This window comes from Lolium perenne, chromosome 3 (genome assembly GCF_019359855.2).
Source record: "Lolium perenne isolate Kyuss_39 chromosome 3, Kyuss_2.0, whole genome shotgun sequence".
In the NCBI taxonomy this organism is placed as follows: domain Eukaryota; kingdom Viridiplantae; phylum Streptophyta; class Magnoliopsida; order Poales; family Poaceae; genus Lolium; species Lolium perenne.
In genome coordinates, this window is record NC_067246.2 from 135,679,289 (window position 1) to 135,689,830 (window position 10,542).

General features: G+C 45.4%; 1 protein-coding gene across 1 annotated transcript; it reads left to right on the forward strand.

The window, feature by feature from the left end:
• Positions 1 to 377: 377 nt before the first annotated feature.
• Positions 378 to 4,310, forward strand: LOC127342517 (uncharacterized). Its single transcript, XM_071828153.1, has 5 exons — positions 378 to 995; position 1,445; positions 1,736 to 2,405; positions 3,780 to 3,937; positions 4,031 to 4,310. The coding sequence occupies exons 1-4, from the start codon at positions 556 to 558 to the stop codon at positions 3,890 to 3,892; spliced, it is 1,224 nt and encodes a 407-aa protein (XP_071684254.1). The 5' UTR covers positions 378 to 555; the 3' UTR covers positions 3,893 to 3,937; positions 4,031 to 4,310.
• Positions 4,311 to 10,542: the final 6,232 nt, after the last annotated feature.

The window sequence follows — 10,542 nt, forward strand, 5'->3', positions numbered from 1 at the left end:
TGGAGAAATATGATCAATGGAGTTGCTTCAACCTACTTTTTACCGTGGGGAAGCAAGTTGTGGTCGTTTCCGTTGCTCATGCCCTAAAGCACCTAAGGGCATGAGCAATAGAGGCAGCTATCCAACTAAGATTGAATAAAACTTTTGACACATGCATGCCATGTTATGGTCCTATTAATATGTCTTTCTCTCAAAAGCTGATTTGGTTTTCTCTTTCTCTCATATTTTCACTCAGTTTTCACTTTATGACTGAAAAAGTTACCTGTACCTTCTTATCCGAACCTAATTTAGACCACCCAAACTAAAATAAAGTTGGGAGGCAACATTCATGCATTGACCATGCTCTAAGTGAAACGACAAGAAACGTTCATCAAAGCTCAAACTCGAAAGGCTGACACACCCCTGTTTCCCCGCTGATATCTCAGCTCTGCCTCTGCGCCTTCTTCCACACCACGCCACCCTCCACACACCACACCGCGCCAAGCTCTGCTTTTTCCCATTACTCTTCCCCGCTTTCTTCGCTTCGTTGCAGTCCAAGCCCAAGACCATCTACGGATGGCGTCTCCGTCCACGCCGCCGTCGTCGTCATGGGTCATCCTAGGCAGCATCCCACGTGTGTCCACGGCGGCGGACGCCGCCGACGCCTCCGTCGCGCTCACGGCGCCGCCGCGCGTCTCCATCCTCACCGTGTCCCCGCGCGTCTTCCCGAATCCCCCAACGCCCCACTTCTTCCCATTCGTCCTCGCCGCCGACCCTTCCGGCATGCTCCTCCTCCAGGCCAACCTGCGCTGCACCCCGACCTGTGAAGCCATCGACCGTCCCTACACCAAGTCCGTCAGCTGGAAATTAGACGACCGGCGCTACTTCGTGCTCGACGCGACCACCTGCTCCGCGTTCCAGCTTCCCGACCCCGCGGCAACCATCCTGCACCAGGCCCTCCTCGGCCTTGTCGTCTCCCCTGGCGGAGGCGGCCACTACATGGTCGCGGAGCTCCAGTCCGAGCCCTACTTCAGTGCTCCCCCCTAACCCCAAGTTTGAAGGGGTAATTTTGCCCCGCCAGTTTTTTTTCTTTGGCCCGTTAAAACCCATATCCAAGCCCTGTATACCTATGTGTATGCATACCATATGTGTACTCTACGTCAAAAAAAAAATCTGCACGCCCCTACCTGACGATCCAGTTCCGTCATGCATACGCGAATTTTGGAACAGCCACGGATGAATCTCTTCTCCTTGGCGGCCAGGATCCGATCGATGCCATCGTACGCAGCTGCTCCGCCGGCACGCATCGGGACGCCGCCGTACGCAGCCTCTCCGCCGGCACGGATCGGTTCCGCAACGTACGTCTTCTCCTCGCTACTCGTCGCGATCCTCAATGATCACGTCGCCGCTCCAGATCCGCCAGGATCCGATCGCCGCCGGCTGCTCTCGGTCTCTTCCTTGCTAGGGTTTCCATACCCGATCGTATCCAGCTCCCCGATGTTTCGGTCTCGCCCTTGTCAGCGCACACGTGCAGGTGGAGACGGAGCGAGCACATACGTATACGTCGCGTATGCATACACGTACTGTGTGACCAGGCTGTACAGGCTTTCTTGTGGGTTCTACGTACACCATATAGAGTGCGAGTTTACCATCATGCCCTCCAGTCCGAAGGGGTATCGGAGGATCTTAGCCGTCCTTGTGTTTCACAGACTTAAGTTTTGACTTGGGGTGGAGCACCGGAGCAGAAGCGCTCCAGCCCATCATCGGCATGGATATGGCCACGCTCCTCTGCTTCTCTTCGGAGGTTGGGGAGTGGGTCGAGAAGCACGTCCATTACCCTCTCCCGCCCCGGCCGTGGGCTGCCATCTGCGTGCTCTCGCACCTCGGGAGGCTCTGGTGGGTCGACCTCTCATGGGGCGTCATCACCTGCGACCCCTTCGCCGACGAGCCGGTCCTGGGCTTCATCCCGCTCCCTGCAGAGAGGGTGCTCAAGTGCAGGGAAGGTTGGGGAATCGCCGACAAGTACCGCTGCGTGGGGGTGAGCGGCGCCAACCTGCGTTTCGTGGACATGTACCCTCGTAGCGGGTGCGCTCCCAATGTCGCCGTGTGGACTCTGGCCGTGTGGACGCTGCCCGATGCGGACTCCATGGAGTGGACGCTGGAGCAGGAGGCGAGGTTTACAGAGATCTGGGCCGATGAGAGCTACCAGGCGACCGGACTGCCCAACAAGATTCCCGTGCTCGCCCTGATTCACCCCAGGAACCCCGACGTGGTCTACTTCTTTCTGGAAGAGCACCTCTTCGGCGTTGACGTGCGTGCGCGAAAGGTAGTGGAGTGCGAGCTCTATGGGCTGGTTGCGCCGCCGAGCTGCCGCATGGCCAGCCGCTTCGTCCGTGCATGGGAGCTGCCTCGGGCACTCTCCTCAGGTAATGATACCATCATCCATTTCCCCTGTTCTTATGTCTGTTTTCTATTGTTTGATAGTTGTGCTGAATGTCCAATTGTTTCACCTTCTAATTTGGTGGTCCGTTAGCTTGTAGTGTTCAGTTGCTATATGCGTGATGCAGAAAGAGGATACTGTTTTATTGATACAATGCAGGTTTCTTGCCTGTGTCTGATCACGGTTCATGATCATCTCGTGATATACTTGCAACTTACTATAAGGCTAACATCAAGTATACTAAGGTGGATCTGTGGATATAATGCAATTAGGGATGACTTCTCTGTATCTGCATCCTAAAGCCTTCTTCTATGCCTGACATATTAAAATGATCATGCATGGACTGCTTAGGATAGTTTCTAATTTTTGACTAAGTGCGATCAAAATGATGCACATGACGATCATGCTAATTATCTCAATTGGTTGTGACTTGTGGAATCGCATAGATGCTTTGTAATCTTTAAAATGACTACTTTTCACTGATGATTTATGATGGTGACTGAGAATGCGAATACTAATAGAATGTGGGTATGTACTTGCTTCATATTCCCCTGTTTTTATGTTTGTTATCTTGATGTATATAGTTGTGTAATGTTGTATGTCCATTTCATTCCCTTCTAATTGGACTGAGTTTGTAGTGTGCATTATATATATAAATGATGCCCCAACAATGGTGTTCTTTTGAATATTATGTGCTGGTTTCGTGCCCCTGGACTCCATTCTACCATTTTTAGTTTTCCTCAGCCTTTTATCAAATGTAGTGTGATTCTGTAGTGTGACAGACTTATCAACTTTTCTTAAGACCAGTTGTTCAGTATTGGTCAAAAACTCAAAATAGTTCATGTGTGGACTACTTCAGGATGGTTATGCTCCATTGCATTGCTTAAGTATGGCTAGAGTGTCCAAAAACATTTTTACTTGGGGTCCATGATGGAAATCCCGATCATACGAATTAGGTAAACTAGTATCACGACTTGTAGATTCTTAATAAATTGATGCTGAAATGCTAGTAGTCTTGACTAGTAGGTGTTATGTGTGTTAAACTTTCTGCTGGTGGCTTATGAATGGTTGAGATATGTGATTCCTAATAGAATGTTTGCACTCACTGCTACGGTTTCATATGTGAGTATGAGATATCAGTTGTAACAAATAGCATAAGAACCATACAACAATTAGTCAATTACACCTCATATGTATAGGTAAACGGTTTGCTAGAAAGATATTTATCAGGGGATAGAGTTGTTTGGGTCATCGAAATAGTAATGCCTGTATTTTCTCATTTCATTAGTCCTTTACATATCCTTTACATATCCTGATTTGTCAAATGGCTTTTAACTAACATTATTTCTTACCTCTGAAGGGAACTGGACTGATGGGATCAACTTGGCTGAAGAAACCTACACCCGACCATACAAGCCGTCACCAGGGGACTACCACTTGGTGGGAGATTTCAGGCAGACATTCATAGGATGAACTGGAGGAACATGGTGCAGGTGTTTAGGGCTAACAGTCTCCTAGGTACGCTCAAATTCACCCAACGTACCTGTAGGATCTCGCCATAAGGACCCTGTGGCTGCAGCAGTACTAATGTTCTTGTGCCGAAATTTTCAGGTGGCATTGTGGCAGGTGTAGTGCTGAATTCAAGTTATGGAGTGGGTGTATCTGACATGATATGGTCCTCCCTGATGACATTCTTGTTCGCTCAAAGTAGATTAATACTATGTCTTTAATTATCGGATGGATTGATCAAGGTGCTGGGGTGAACACTATCGGTTACTTTCTTTTTAGCTCTCCATGGATGGAATACTTGTACTGGAAGTGTGACTTGGTTTCAGTGACCATTTGAACTGCAGAAGCTGTGATTCTTTTCTCGGTTATTTCCTGTTGTTTCGCTTTGCTGAATTTGATCGGTGTTCCATGCTCAAATTTGCTTTTTGTTGCTGTGCCGTGTTGGTTAGATCTAGGCATGCCCTGTTGATCGTCACCTGTGTGGCCTGAGTTGCGCTTCCATGCTTTGTTCAGTGTTGTGTTGCTGGGTACAACTGTGCACAAAGTAAAGGGTGGGCAGTTTACCCGCAAAAAAAAAAAAAAAGGGTGGGCAGTTCAGAGAGGAGGTGAGGCGCGGCAGGCCGCTCAGTTGGAGATGGGATTGCACGTGTTTATGGATTGAACGAGATTCAAGCTGGAGAAATGGTGGAATTTGCCAGCGCCTCAGTGCCAGCAGAGACAGCAACAGGGCAGGTCTCTTGGCCATGGCAGTCCGTGCAAGCTCAGGTTCCCTCTCCTGGCATTGGCAACGTCTGTGTCCAGGCAGCTGTTGACCCGCCGTCGACGTAGCATCCCCGGGAGAACATCTCCAGCCACACCAGCCTCTGAGCCTCATCTCCCTCGGGAAAGTATCCTGGTGCACCCCAATACCCCATGCACCCAACTCTAATTGACAACTTCAAAAGTATCAAAAAATCGGACAAAAAGGGTCGGGAATGGTAGTACTCATATCTAACATGTCACAAAATTTGAAGTCTAAATTTTAAACACAACTTCAAAACAAAAAATGACAAATTTGTAATCAATACTGATAAATGGGCCAAATTAAAAGCCCAACTTGTATTTGGCACTATTCCTTGTCAGGTTTGTCTATTTTCTTTCTTGATCTCCGTTCGGAACTATAATTCAAAACTTGGTGATATGTCAGATCTGAGTACTATATATGAAGATATCATTTTTTACAATTTTTTGAAACTTTTAGAATAGTCAGCCGGAGATGGGTGCATCGGGTACACAAGTTCTATGGGTGCGCTGGAACTTGGGCTGCCCATGGTCGCGAATCTGCAACACCTTCATTACCTGCATCCTGTCGTACCGGTTTACATGGCCCTTGTAAAGTTGCGTTCCAAACTGCGAATATAATGTTCTTGTGTGTGGGTTCAAGATCCCTTTAAAAACTTTATAGGTTTGACCATTTTTTAGGATGTGTTATGGACAGACTTTCCAACCAAAACCTTAAAGTCAGTTATTTTAAGGTTTTATCGCTTTTCCGAGATCTGCTAGAGAACGCGCAGAGTCGCTGCATGGAGGAGGGCACCTGAATGGCACCCCGTCCATCACCAAATCCAGTCGACCGAGGACAACGCCAGAGTGGCCTACCGGCGCAACGCGCGTCTTTATCCCCATATCCAACCAGCACATCAAGGTGAACATGCGAGGGTGGCGGATGGCTGCTCCGGCGGAGCCCTCCATCCTGGCAGCCACAAGCAACGACACCACTCCGTGCGACACGGAGGACCACCGACGGCGGCACCCAACCACCTCCACTCCACCGGCCACCTCGTTGATGTCGACCACGCGCGGGAGAAGCAGGGTGCAGCTCGGCTAGCGCAGGCACGCGCGCACATGGGGCGGAAAACGTAGCGCGGCAGTGCAGCGAACATGAGCGGTCCTTCCTGATGTTCTTCCCTGGTGCTTCATGGACGAGGATGTAACACCCTAGGTTTCGCAAAGGTAGAACTAGGATTTGTGCATTCATCTTAAAAAGTGAGGGAAATTTTTTCACTCTTGTTTAAGAAAACAAAGCTATTGAAATCAGGACATGGTATGGATGAATTAGGGTTAGCATCTCGACATATGTTTAGATTGAGATAATCTCAGTTGATATTTAGCACAAAACAAAAAAAAAATGGAAAATATGAACCAAAGTTCAATTGAATTCAAAACTGGAATCTGAATGTTCCATTCAAATTTGTGTTCAAATTCTCATACAATACAAATATTAAAGCAAAACGCTCGTGCAATAAACTAGACCCCATTTTAATGATAACCAATACATTACATTATCTTTACAAATGAATTAAATAAAATGAAGTTACAAATTGAATCTTTACAAATTTTATAACAAGGGATAATAGACCTAAAACTAGACCTATAATACATCTTTACTTGAAGTTGCTCAAGATTCAAACATGCACACAAACACAACTAAATAGACGGGATATGGTTAAAATGTAGCCAACACCATAACGGTGAGGCAATTACTGTATGAGCTTAAGAGAATAGATTCTAGGAATAATCGTAGAATCTATAGTTGGCAAAGAAAAGCAAAAGTATAAGAAAAATTCAATGAACAAGGTCACCAGGAGAGAAATTAAATGGCAATGATCAGCAACAATATGATAGATATTTTTGACTATCCAATTTTACTGAAGCAGGAGGCAAGGGGGAGAACATTGACAACAACCGAATAATTTGACAACATACCAAATTTCCAAAGATATAAGCCAAACTGCCAAACTCATTTGAATGCAAGCAAAGGGAAAATAGAGTAATGAAAATGATCATGACATTAATAGTCAAAGACATTACCAAGTTATTAGATACTCAAGCATAAGTGGACAAGTGCATGATTAGTAAACAACATGGTAGTCCAAAGTAGTGCAGTAAAATGTGACCAAGGAAAATTGATAGCAGTAATAAATAATATCTCATATGAAATGAACTAGGTAGAGTGCAAGCCAAGTTAACATCCGAGCTCATCCACAAGGGGTGATGAACAAGTAAAGCTTGAAACTTGTACCAGAAAGGGGATCCACATGGAAGCAGCTCAATCACTACATGCATCTAGGGAGATGTCACGTAGGACAACAGTAAAGAGATTACAAATAGATGCAGTCGACAGCTGAAAGAAAACAAGATACTTTATACATCCTTGCTCGACCAAGTAACCACACGACATTGTTGAGTTACTCAAGAACACAAGAACCATCCTCAACACAAGAATCATACTTTGAATCTGGAGAATAGTTCATAAACCACCAGAATATCACAAGCCAAAATGGGCACAAGCCAAAATGGTTACTTAGTAATAGCAGGACAAGAAACTAGGAGGAGCATGCTATCCACAAGAAGTAGGTTAACCAGAGCCAGAAGACCAACGCTTCTCTTCATGCAGCAGGTTGAATTCAATCACTAGTTACCATGGCCTTGATGGTGATCAAATGGATCACATACCTGGAATTAGAGCCATAGTCTTCTCCAATCTATCTTGTGATTGGAGAAGGAACGATTTGATATCATTTGATACATTGGATTAAAGCCAAGCTAATACAAGCACCAACTGAATAAAATAGCAAAGTCGCTAAAACTTGCAAGTACATAGATTTATTAGGCCCAACCAGTAAGAAACCAAGTCAATGTATTCAGGGCACAAATAAAAGCCTAGCTAAGCTATTTGTATCCAATTAAATCATCAGAAAAGTATTTTTTATCAACATAACTTAGCAAATATGTGTAACTGATGGAGCTTTACAACACCAGCAAAAGTCTCTTGAAACGTTGGGACTCTAAGTGCAGAGTGTGTAGTCCAGGAGGCAATTCCCCCACAAGGGTGATTCGAGGGTTATATCGAACTCTCGGAGAACCGCGCAAAGAGGTATCTCTCCCTCTATTATTCTAGCAATCTTGCAAAGTATAATAAAGCCGTGTGTCCCAACTCCAATGTGTGGTTGTCAAGCACAAGGTTTCGCGTAAGTAAATAAAACACAAGTAGTAATAAAATAAGTAAAAATAGATAAAGCAAAATAACTAAGTAAAAAACAGTAAAAGGGTTGATTGTTTTTGGGATTTTCGATGCAAATAGGTAAAGTAAATATTTTTGTATTTTTGAATTAAAATAGTGCAGAAAATAGAAAGTAAGATAAAAAGCAATATAAAGGTGTTTCTTATGATAAAAAGTGGGTTCATGGATTCACTTGACTATTCTCTCTTTTAAGTTGTAGTGGACATTAAAAATTCATCAGTGATATCTGAAGATGCAAAATAATAACATGTGAAAGATACACATTCATATGGGCATCACGTCCTAACATAGAGATGATGCAACACATCTCTCTTATACTCCACAAGAAAGGGAAAACTCCATGCAATCTTGTATTAAGAACTAATAGAGCCATAAGTACTTTGACATGATGTTTGAATCCCAAATATGCTACCTTGAGCTAACAAAGATCATCACTTTTGTCACGTGATGAACATAGCACATGCATTCACTTTATCCCTAGTGAGGTAGCAAAAGAAAAGGAAAAAACCATAATAGATCATGAATTTGTTGTCACTATTCAATCACTAAAACCATGCTACTCCATCTAATACACACATCTCCCCACACACGCTCTTGCATAAAATTTGGATCAGAACAAATACTTAAATGGGGCACATAATATGCATCTATCAATACATCTCTCTTCTCGCCATTCGTGGCAGAATGTTGGGCAAGAAGAGTCGTTTATCATCGGGTGTGTTGAGGGTGTGTTGTTTGCCGCTTGGCGTTGTATCGTGGTGTAGAGTTGTGTCGTGGAGTGGAGTTGTAGCCTTCTTGGCTTTGTATCGGCCGTCTTGGCTCGTTTCTATATGATTGATACACCTTTCAGGGTGTATTCTCGGAAAAAAATACATCTTGCGCATCTCATAGCACAATATCATAGAATAAGGATCCACCACATAGGTATTACAAATGTGATCATAATACCCTAAAAAATGGCCATAATCATGTAGGGAAACTCATATGCCAATAAGAACTATGAAGAACATGAGAGAACCTACTACCACAAACATGTAGTCCAGAGGTGGACTACTCCCCCTTGATCATGGTGATGATGATGATGATGAAGACGTTGGAGAAGGTGGAGATCCCTCCAGCGGTGATCCCGACGGAGTTTCCCCCTCCAATCTTCGCTGATGCAGCCTCTGTTTTCGTGTTTCTGTCTTCTGTGGCGCTCTCCTCCCGAGAAATCTATTGGGCCATACATATAGTGATTTTTAGGTCAAAATACATCGGTGGGCGAAAGATCGCGCGATTTGGACAATCGACAACCGAAAGAGGGCAGGTGGCATGCCCTACATGTTTGGGCACGCCACCCGGGGCTCTTTTGGGCCTCAGGCCCTTCCAGGTGTGCTTCCAGGTCTCAGGGTGATTCTCCCGATGAAATAATGATGCTCCTAGCTCAATTTGATTCTGTATAGGTCTCTGAAAGTGAAAAATGCATAAAACAGGAAATCCCTATTCTGCAGAGTTATAAATCAAATAAAGGGGATCATTGGTAAATCCCCATAAATCAATGTAAAACATGGTATTGTCATCATATATGTCACAAATATGTGGGAATTCAATATGATAAAGGACAAAGTTCATGTATGCATTTTACATGCATCAGTAACTCAATGGATGCATACAAGTGAACTGACAAAACTGAAGAAATAATTGTGACCGTGACAATAATGTATCAAGAGTTACTGGAGGAGGTGATTAGTTCATCAAATTGATGAATTAGTCAAGGAATATATTGTAGGATAACGTTGCATAGAAAACAAAAATTTTCCTACCGCGAACACGCAATCCAAGCCAAGATGCAATCTAGAAGACGGTAGCAACGAGGGGGTATCGAGTCTCACCCTTGAAGAGATTCCAAAGCCTACAAGATGAGGCTCTTGTTGCTGCGGTAGACGTTCACTTGCCGCTTGCAAAAGCACGTAGAAGATCTTGATCACGATCGGTTCCGGCGCCACGAACGGGCAGCACCTCCGTACTCGGTCACACGTTCGGTTGTTGATGAAGACGACGTCCACCTCCCCGTTCCAGCGGGCAGCGGAAGTAGTAGCTCCTCTTGAATCCGACAGCACGACGGCGTGGTGTCGGTGGTGGTGGAGAAATCCGGCGGAGCTTCGCTAAGCGTGCGGAATGTGGTGGAGGAGAGAGACCGCTAGGGTTTGGGGAGAGAGGGGGGTTGGGCGCCGGCCCTCTAAGGGGTGCGGCCAAGGCTGAGGCTTGAAGTTGTCAGCCCCCTCTCCTATGCCCCTCATTATATAGGTGGAAGCCCCAAGAGTTCTAGTCCAAGTCTTCGAATAAGACCCCAACACTAAAACCTCCCATATGTGGGAAACCTACTCAAGGAGGGAGTCCTACCCAAGGTGGGACTCCCACCTTTCCTTGAGGTGGGGTGGCCGGCCACCTTTAGGTGGAGCCCACCTGGGACTCTTCCCTTTAGGGCTGGCCGGCCATGCTAGTGGAGTCTCTTCGGGACTCCACTTTCCAAAGTGCCATTCTTCCGGACTTTTCTAGAACCTTCTAGAAC